The sequence below is a fragment of the Dromiciops gliroides genome, chromosome 4, assembly GCF_019393635.1.
Source record: "Dromiciops gliroides isolate mDroGli1 chromosome 4, mDroGli1.pri, whole genome shotgun sequence".
Classification (NCBI taxonomy): Eukaryota; Metazoa; Chordata; class Mammalia; order Microbiotheria; family Microbiotheriidae; genus Dromiciops; species Dromiciops gliroides.
This window is the reverse complement of record NC_057864.1, coordinates 54244279-54254135: the sequence shown is the minus strand read 5'-3', so window position 1 is coordinate 54254135 and position 9857 is coordinate 54244279. Positions and strand designations below refer to the sequence as shown.

The 9857-nt window shown below is 40.8% G+C and overlaps 1 protein-coding gene across 2 annotated transcripts; it reads right to left on the bottom strand.

The window, feature by feature from the left end:
• Positions 1–465: 465 nt before the first annotated feature.
• On the bottom strand, positions 466–9038 carry RGS4 (regulator of G protein signaling 4). 2 transcript variants are annotated; one of them, XM_044004638.1, is made up of 5 exons: positions 8846–9020; positions 5372–5476; positions 4462–4523; positions 3226–3392; positions 466–2573 (listed from the first exon to the last, which is right to left on the bottom strand). In XM_044004638.1, exons 1-5 carry the CDS (start codon positions 8887–8889, stop codon positions 2325–2327), a joined length of 627 nt encoding a protein of 208 aa, XP_043860573.1. In that variant the 5' UTR covers positions 8890–9020; the 3' UTR covers positions 466–2324. The 2 variants fall into 2 exon arrangements, with proteins under 2 accessions (XP_043860573.1, XP_043860574.1); XM_044004639.1 differs by lacking the exon at positions 3226–3392 and having other exon boundaries at positions 2367–2573; positions 8846–9038.
• Between the last annotated feature and the right edge of the window lie 819 nt (positions 9039–9857).

The following is a 9857-nucleotide window of genomic DNA, read 5'->3' as shown; positions in this document are numbered from 1 at the left end:
GCCTGGAGTTGAGGGAAAATACAAAGGTAAGCCACACTTCCAAAAATCTGACATAAAATAATTTACTTCTCATTCTGGATGATCTCCTGGGCACTGTTAAGTCTCTATCCCCCACCAAGTACCAGGTCATGAATATATGTCAATACAACTGTAATGAACCAAAGTAGTTGTAGGTTTGGGACTCTAGTCCTGGAGTTCAATGTGGGGTAGGGAGGGGCTAAGGAGCAGAGTAGGGAGGAGATGAGGAATAGATAGGAGTCCAAAGGACATACTTAAGAACTAGGGAATCAGGAGGGAAGTGTGAATGTGACTGCCAGAGAGACTTGAAGGATACAGTAGAAAGAACTTGTCTCTCTACTACAAAATGGCATTAGATGGACACACATACACACATCACAAACTTCTCCTCCCTTCCTCTTGCAGCCTGAGAGAGTGACTCAGAAGCCAAAGGGGTGCTTGTGCATATGAAAATTTGGAAAGAATTTTTAATATATATGTATGTATATACATATATCTATAAATATGGTAACATATTTAAAATGGCAGCTCCAGAAGAATGAGAAAAAAATTAGTACCCCAATCATTCAAAAGTAATTGACAAAACACCTTGCACTTAGAAAACATAACTATAAAAACATTATACAAAACAAAGTCATAAATAACAAAAAATGAGAAGTCTTCAAGTATTCAGCCTGCCCTCAGATTCCAAACAGTAGTTGCCAACCGTGGGGATTTTCTTCTTGCCTCATGATCCAAGATCCTTCCATGTTTCTATCAGTGCAGTGCTAGACTTTGTGTGCAGGCTATGCATGGGAATGGAAGTGGGTTGGGGAAATCAAAGGGTCCAAAATCCCAAAGAGAATTCACTCAAGGGATTTGGGGGATGCCCCAAACCACTTACCCTTTCCTTTATAGGACTGAAACGTTCCCCTTCTTGAGAGGACCAACCAAGCCTATAGCATTTATATGCAAGAATTAGCAGAGGGACGTGGGGGATGAGATTAACAATTAATAATAATAATAATAATAATAAATAAAATGACATTCACAAAGCACTTCCATATGCATGATATTATTTGATTGGGTAAGTTACTCTATCCTTCAAGGTTTCACTTTCCTCTTCTACAAACTGAGGGAGTTGGGCCAGATGGGAGAGCTCAATTCCTTCCCAGATCCAAGATTCCTTTTCATTGAGTGTGCATCCTTGCCAGAAAGAAACAAAATGCTGGGAGTACCTTAGAGGTGGGGAAGAGCATTTTGAATTCTGCAACATCACTTGGATCTTACAGATTGATCACTGAGCAGAATTTGGAATGGACAGAACACTGATTTTGGTAAGTAGGTCTGCAAAGACCCGAGCTTCCCGTCTTCTCTTAGTCCAAATACCCCTCCATCTATCTCCAATGCCATCATATAAGAAGTACACACAAAACACCTGTGTGCTTAATAAAGGCCTGTGCAAAGAGAATGATGGGAAAGTCCCTTGTAGTTTGGCAGCTAAGAGAAATGATCACATGGGGCTTTGTGGGATAGCAGAGGAGTAGTGAAGCATAGTCTAGCCCCAACAGCCACTCAGTTTGCTTCTCCTCTGTCTGTCCAACAAGGTAAGTTAGAAAGAATTTCAGTCTCTATCCCTATGAATTTTGTTAAAAATTCAGCATGCAGTTTCACGTAGGTTTCTTTCTAAGCTTGCCTAGCAAAAGAGAAAGGGTAGCTATGGTTTTCTCCATTCAAATTCAGGATAATTCAGGATAAAAGCACAATGATCACCTGTGAAAAACACATACATACAAACACATACATACACACATACACACACTGTAGTTCTGAGCACCTAGGGTCCTTTTTTTTCTCCTCTTAGAGCTGTGTCTGCATATATGATATAGGTCACCCTCATACAAAATCTACAGCATAAAGCATTAACAGCATACATATGCACATATGGATACCACATGACATAGGGCGGTCAGCCCCAGATCAAAGAGCTGGATGGAAAGCTCTTAAGGCCTTGATGATGAATTTTAGAGAATCAGATGGCAACCTTAAAGGGAACCTAGGGAAAGGGGACCTGGATGAGGTTCCTGCCCTGATGAATGCCAAGACAAACAGACATTTAAACACTGAAATCGAATATCTACAGGTAAGTGAACCATTGCACATGCCTGCAGTGGCCGAGATGGCAAGTGCTATGATGAGGACATGATGTGGACACTAGGCTACCATGTGTTGACAGCATTGATGCTTAATAATACAGATCAGTAATTTGCCTTAGTGGGTTCCAGATGAGAGTCTTGGAAGTGTCCCCCTTCCCCTCCCCTCAGGGCTTAGGCACACTGGGAGACCAAAGGACAGTCTAAAGTGGAGGCCTTTGCTCCTTTCTGGTTCTCCGATCCACAGCAGCTGCTGCTAGCTTGGTTGACTAAGTCGAGATAGAATGGAGACTTGAGGAAACGACGGTAGGAATCCTTCTCCATGAGGTTGAAGATTTTTTTCTGTGCTTCATCAAAGCAGGTTATTGTAGGCTCCAGCATGTTCCGGCTGGTCTCCTCTCGTGTACAGGAATCCAGGTTTACCTTGGGGTTAAAAAGTCAAGAATTCTATTAGACATATCATCCTGTAGGATTCATAGGGAAGAATAACACCAGCATTGAATTCTATGGTATTTGCCACACAGCACAGAGACAGTCATTAAGAGGAATCATACAGTTTTCAAGGAGTGGTCTCTGCATGGATCAAAGGCAAACAAGCACTCATACACACACACACACACACACACACACACACACACACACACACACACAGCTGCACACCCCACTACCACCAACACCACAGAAAATACAGTCTTAAGCACTCAAATAATTTGGACAAAATATAAGTGTGACTCAAGAAAGAAAAGGATCTGGAAGCAGTGAACAAGATTTGCATGTTCTATATACTTTTTTGTTTTTGTTTCCAGGGCAATGAGGGTTAAATGACTTGCCCAGGGTCACACAGCTAGTTAAGTGTCAAGTGTCTGAGGCTGGATTTGAACTCGGGTCCTCCTGATTCCAAGGCCAGTGCTTTATCCACTGAGCTACCTAGCTGTCCCCGTTCTATATACTTTTGCTACTTCTGTAATGAAAGGCACAGACTGGGCACTACAAACCTGAAAAACTATATTCTCCCCTCCCCTAGCTCCTTCTCCCCATCTCCTCTCTAAGAGAGCACTGCACCATGGATACCTACCTCTTTAGTTGCCTGGACAGAGATGAATTCATTGTAGATCTTCTTGGCCTTGGGGCTGAGTTTGCTGGGTGATTTGATCTTCTTATACTCTTCACAGCTGACCCAGAAATCAATATTCTCCTCACTGTATTCAGATTTCAGAAAAGCTTTGAAAGCAGCCAGGCCACCTGTAACAAAACAGGGGACATACCTCCGTTTGTCATGTTGGGCTCCTCCTGTGAGGTATTATGTTTAAGACAAAGCTGAAGGAAAGGGCTGATGAAGGACATGTTCCCGCACAGTTTCTATTAGCTGGCATAATTTAGGGTTAGTCACTTTTGCTCTTGGGTAGATACATTAGATATTCTTTCCTTCTTGAGTAATGTAAAAGGGATCAGATACCCTTGGGCTACTTATTGTGAATTATTTGCCTCATCCCTTACTAGGTCAGTCTTCAAGACCATTTTTTAAGAAAACAATTCTTCGAGCTGTGCAAATAAACTTCATGTGATAATCTAGCTAAAGGAACAAAGTCTAGCCTTTGGAAGATTGAATTCTCCTATTGCGGGTGAAAAAAAGACTTCAAAAAGAACTTTCCAATTACATGGTTCCAAATGCAAGGAAATGAGGTTTCCTATGCATTTATTTCACCTCTCTTCTCAATTTGCTAAGTGTGTCCAACCATCTAGATATGATTACTTCCACAAGGTGGTTGGTCAGAACCATCTTATCAGAAAAAGAACTATTGCATTTCCTTCTCTTGACTTAAGCTGTTTAGAGTGAATTTCCATTCATTAACACACCCTTGACTCTGGTGGTTGCTATTTCTTTAACAGAAGTGGTAAATATTTTTTTGTGCTTAGAGGACACCTATATTCCCTATGGGGCCAACTCAGAATCAGAATTACAAGGGACTTGACATCACTGTTTGAAGTCCACCTTCTGGAACTGATGTATACAAGTCCTCTGTGACAGACCTACAATGTAATCAATTGTCCTTTGTCCAAACACCTCCAATGAGGAGGAACTCATTGTCTCAAGAGGCAGACCATCCCTCTTCTGACCGTTCTATTCTTTCTAAGATCAAGCTGAAAATACTATCTTCACATACAAAGTATTAACCCCTTATTGGGAAAAACCTGTAAGTTTTATGAAATTACTCCCATTGAAAAGCATTATTTTAAATTATCTAAATGCTAAAAGATAATTAGACTTGGCCCCTTATTATAAGGAATCGAGAGCAAGCTTACTACTTACAGTCATGATTAATCAGGTTTTCCAAGGATTCAGCCCACTTCTTGACTTCCTCATGGCTTACCCTAGAGGCAAGAGAGATAGGTTGAGAGAGAGAACAATTGAACATGATGGCTTGACATAATCTTTAAGACCTACACCCCATCCTCATCCTAGCTAAAAATAGAGCAGGGACATATTTCCTCCCCATTCCCACCCCACAACAAATCCTTTTGACTCTATAACCATAAGCCAATTATAGCAGTGTCCAGTTTTCCTTTTTGAAAATACTGATAAAAACCTACATTTGCTGAATCTTGAAATAAAAAATACTAGATCACTGGGGTGCTAATACAAATCCAAGGGCTAGGTATACTAGCTTCTTAACCACAAAGATATTTGCTAACATAAATGGATGAACTTCTGAAGATCTTGGGGTAGGCTGGATCACCTGCTCTAATTACACAAACAATAATAGCTTACATTAGTAAAACTTCCTTGCCTTTACAAAGCCCCTTCATGTGTATTAGCTTGTATGATCCTAGAACACCCACTCTAAGGTTGGTCATGGAAATATTAATCCCCATTCTATAGATGAGGAAACTGAGGGTCAGAAAAGATGAATGACATTCAAAGTTACTTGACTAATACATAGATCAAAGAAGCTCAAACCCAGTTTTTCTGACTCTTAGTTGCAGCATGGCATAGCAGAAAAGAGGGCTCACATTTTCAGAATTCTGGGTTCAATTTCTAGCTCTGCCACTCACTTCTTATGTGATCTTAGGCAAGTCATAACCTTTCTAACCTCAGTTTCCCCACCTGTAAAATGAGAGGGGTTAGCTTGCAGACCTCCAAGGTCCCATCTATATCTCTACAATGAAACGCCTATCATGGGATTTGCACATGGTGGCATTATTTAGGGACGACTCTTTACCTCTGGGAAGAGGCTGCTTTGTCCTTCTTGCTATGAGAAGAATTTTGATCGCAGGAATCTGTCTTCTGGAGCAAGAATCCTAGGCGATGCTTCATATCCTTTGCACTGTGAAAGGGAAAATTAAGAAAAATAAAGAAATTGATAATCATGTCTCTGGTTTCCCTAGAGGAAGTGGTAGTGATAAGTGAGTTGAGAGGCATAAGCTTGGTACTGACATTTCACTCAGTGGCAAAGCTTGAAAAGGCAAATGAGTCTATGAATGCAACATATAGGGAACAATCCAGACATCGGGATTTTGTTTCTGGTTTTTTTTTCCTTTGACTTTCTGGGTGACCTGGAGGCCAGAGTCCCTTCTCTTAGGGAATTTCATAGGCAGACCAGGAGTCTTAGTGACTGACCCCTACCTGCAGTATACAGCTACTCTGAGGATCATGTGAGTATAAACTATAAAGTTTATTTGCATTTCCCGGAAGAATAAACCCACTATCTTCAAAAACAGAGATATGACCTGGATAATTACTACATGTATATATTTATTATTTTTTTAATAGGAAAGCAAACAGTGACTGCATGCTTGACAAAGTAACTCAGCAGAATTGGGTCCTTCATAGTGCCACAACTACAGGGTGTCTTGAAATCACAGCTTGCCTGCTGGCTGCCTGCAAGCTCAGACATGACACTGCATTGCTGACAAGTAGGAAAAGGCAATGCAGTTATCAGGGAGCGAAGGAAGGACAAAGGGAGGGAGGGAAGGGAAGCATTGGATGCTTCCTGCATCTTCAACAAGGCATTTTCAACTCAGTCTTTCATTACTGTGGGTTTCTGATACCTGGTGTGTGTGTGGGGGGGGGCGGGGCAGGTGGCGGGGGATTGTTGCATTGTAAATGAGAATCTACTTTGCCAGCAGAGGCAAGGGGGTTGGGGGGGGGGAAGAGGGAGAAGGGATTGTTAAATTAAAAAAAAAAATAGCCAGCTTTCTGGTCACATACACCTGCTAGGGCTAAGGCTAAGTTCAGCTGTAAATAAGTCTTCCCTTCTCTTCCCCCCTCACTTTATTAATAAATACAGCATATGGGAAATTACAAGCTCGTTCAAGATTGAGAAAAGGGGAGAAAGACTGGGCTCAGGAAGAAGCAGCTGGGATAGGCATTAACACCGACTACTGTTTTTTTTTTTTTTAATTAAAGCAGCAGCTTTTACCTTATTATCTGTGGCTGATGTGTAGCTAAGCTACTCCTAACTCCACAAGGAGGATTTTTAAAAATCAACTTTCAATTAGGTTCCCTAGCCAGCTACCTGTTAATGGCTCTGGGTTAACAGTCTATTTATATGCAGGTTCATTCTCCTAGCCAGTAATTTATCAATTCTCAAATCAAGAGAATCATGACATTTTACAGGTAGACGGGACAGAAGAAATCCATATCTTGGAAGAAAGTGTGCTTGTCAGGAAGGTACCAGCCCCTATTAAGTTACTGAAAAACTGTGTGACCTTAGCCAAATGTCTTCGTTTCTCCGAACATCACATTTCCTCTGATGTAAATTGGGAGGGTTGGTACTCTCCTGCTCAAACAGACTCTTATCTCACCTAGGGGACAGAATTCAGGTCTAATTTTTCATCTGAAGTCCAAAGCTATTAGGAAAGTAAAGCTCCCTCCTGACAATGATGTGTTCGATTGTTTTGCAGAGGCTCAGCTAAGGCTCAGAAATGTTTAAGTGATTTGTTCTAGACTAATGGAAGGAAGAGGGCGTGATCTATTTAAGATTCAAAATAGACCCAGATGTTACTACCCCCTTTCTAAGAAGATCAATGTTATCTTTCTAACTGGCCTTGGAAAGAGAAGGGGAGGAGGTGGTCCTGGAATTAACTGATGGCAAAATCCTTGCTAAGAACCAGATAGAATCCAGTAAACTGGAATCAGTTACCAGTAGGAATTAAAGTTATTCTCTCTGGTGCATGACCTTACTCTAAATTTGCTTTAAAAAAAACCAACAATAACAACTACTGAAATTTGTTCCACTTTAAGGCAGCAAACATGGAAGGAAAGATAATTATTGTAACAGTAGCTGTTTATTTATTTATTTATTTATTTATTTATTTATTTATTCAAATTCCTCGTGTGTTAGGGACTCCTGGAAACATTTCTCCAGTCCATTTTCTTAAGAGCTATATACATGTCAGCAGCTGAAACTGCCTTAGAGGGTAAATAAGATGGATTCTGTGGATTCCTTTACAGAAAGCCTGCAGTGTAAACCTCCCCTTAGCCACAGTGCACTCATATGGAGCCTTTCAAAAGCTGGGAAAAAGTGAGGGAGGCTGGATTTGAAAACATGTTCTGTTTATATGAAAATATAGCCTTATGCCTCCGCACACAGCAGCTCTGTGCACAACATCACATCAGTTATGAAGGGTTGGGGACTGTGATGAGTTAAAGTGAACCATGAGTTTCTAACATATCAGCAAAATAAGCAAAATGTCTTCAAGTGATTTTTTTGTAACAGAGCATTTAAAAACTTTTAAGAGTTCAGTTGAATACATTGTGGTTACTTATATAAAGAAAGATATGCCTGTCGTAGCTAGCTTGTGTAAATTAGCCCTGTGTGCTCATTTAGGGGAGCTGGGATGGGCTCACTGCATTGGCTATATTATTGATTATTAATCAAATCACGAGTTCTAGTAGTGAAACTACGTGATTTCCAATGGTTACAGCTGTATACCTTATGCTGTTTACTCCAAAATATGTGTTACAGGGAACACAAGACACCAAGTCGTCAGACTTTTGCAGAATATTGTTTTTTAACGCCCCTTTTGGTAGAGTATCTCAATGATACTGAAAGATCCTACAGTATAATATAGATCCCCAGATACAAAATGATAAAATCCCTGAATTGGAACAGTACAATTGAAAGAAATCCCAGAGATCACACAACTCCCAACCGTCATTTTTACAGAAGAATAAACCAAGACCCAGAGAAAGGGAGCTAATTTGTTCAAGGTCATATAGCCAGGTAGAACATCATAGCATACTTTTTATAGCAATAAAGCGATATGTCATTGAAGGGAAAACTGTCTAGATTCGATACTCATTGCTAGCATAGAGAAGGATGCAATCAGAAAATCTACAATACAGGAATACTAACTGAACCTCATTCTAAGACAATGATACAGATTTCAATGCATTCAAAACAAAAACCTTACACTCCCCCTCCACACACACTGACTAGAGGACCAGTTATACAACATATAGGTATGAGAAGTAAAGGAGGAAAAACAATTCCTTAAGTCACTGTTCTTATCTAGTCTTTGAGAAAAGTCTACGAAGTTAGTGTTGCACTGATTGAATACAAACAAGAGGTATCTCTGATGTCCGCAGTTTTGAGCTGAAAACTGCCCCAACACTTTTGGGACACCCTGCACAAAAATTCTAAGATGAATAGAGCACATCTGTCATCATCGATGCATGAAAACAACCTTACCTCCTCAAGCAAGTGGCTGGCAGGGCAGCAAGTCCTTTGCACATCTCGCTTTCTTGTTTGTCTTCAAAGTGCAGACGCGAAAAACAGCAGGAGAAGCGGTAGCTTCTTTTTCAGCCTTTTTGTCTCAGGCAGGATGCTGTCAGAATCCTCTGAGAGTCTTCCTTCTGAACCTGCCTGAGTTTCTTTTATAGTCCAGTTCAGCCCAGCCAGCCAATCAGAGGGCAGCACTGCAGCACTAGTTCCCCTCCCCTCTGCCTCCTCCAACCCTTGGAAGAGAAATGAGGAAGAGAAAAGCTGACGCATGAACAATGCCAAATGGATAAACGGAGATAAAGAAAAAAGAAGATAAAAGAAAGAAAGCACACACCAGAGAAAAACTTTACCCCAATACTCAACAAGATATCTATTTCAAGATGTGTGGGCTTCCAGAAAGGGAAAAGCAAGGCTCTCCGATTTTTCAAAAGATGGGAGTTTAGGGATCAAGAGCCCCGAAATGGGAATCGGTTCTAGAAGTGATTGTCACTAGCTTTGACACCTGAGAAGTCAATACCCCTCTCTCGGCCAGAAGTCAATTAATAATCACCTGTTCTTATCTGTAAAATGAGGGGTTAGCACTAGATGGTATCTGAGGCCCCTTCAAGCTCTGACATTCATTCTTTTTTATGGTTATGTCTGGTTTGCAAAATGAAGGAAAGCTACCTCAAGGAAGCTAAGGTGTTAACAGGAGCATAGGGCTTATTTTGTGGATAATTCCTATCACCTGTGCTCAGCTTCCCTCATAGATAATAGAGAAGTCAATCATCGCCAGTCTCCAAATGAGAATCATCAGGATGCTCTCATCTCTCAGTAGAGGTTTGCAAAAGTTGAAACAACACCTGGAATATTATAAAGGAGTGTACGGGGAAAAGGAAGCTGGTAAGATGGTGATTAGCCTGACAGCATATAGGCTCATCTAGGAAAGATGGATCAGCTACACCTGTAATCAGCCTGCCTGTAAAATGTTTGCCTAGAA

Bases quoted from the DNA above. Each gene is read 5' to 3' on its own strand.
- RGS4 (XM_044004638.1), bottom strand. From the start codon at position 8,889: ATGTGCAAAGGACTTGCTGCCCTGCCAGCCACTTGCTTGAGGAG. The intron at 4,524-5,371 runs GTAAAGAGTCGT...TCTTGCCTCTAG, and splicing joins AAAGCAGCCTCTTCCCAGAG to GGTAAGCCATGAGGAAGTCA. The intron at 3,393-4,461 runs GTAAGTAGTAAG...GTTTTGTTACAG, and splicing joins AAACCTGATTAATCATGACT to GTGGCCTGGCTGCTTTCAAA.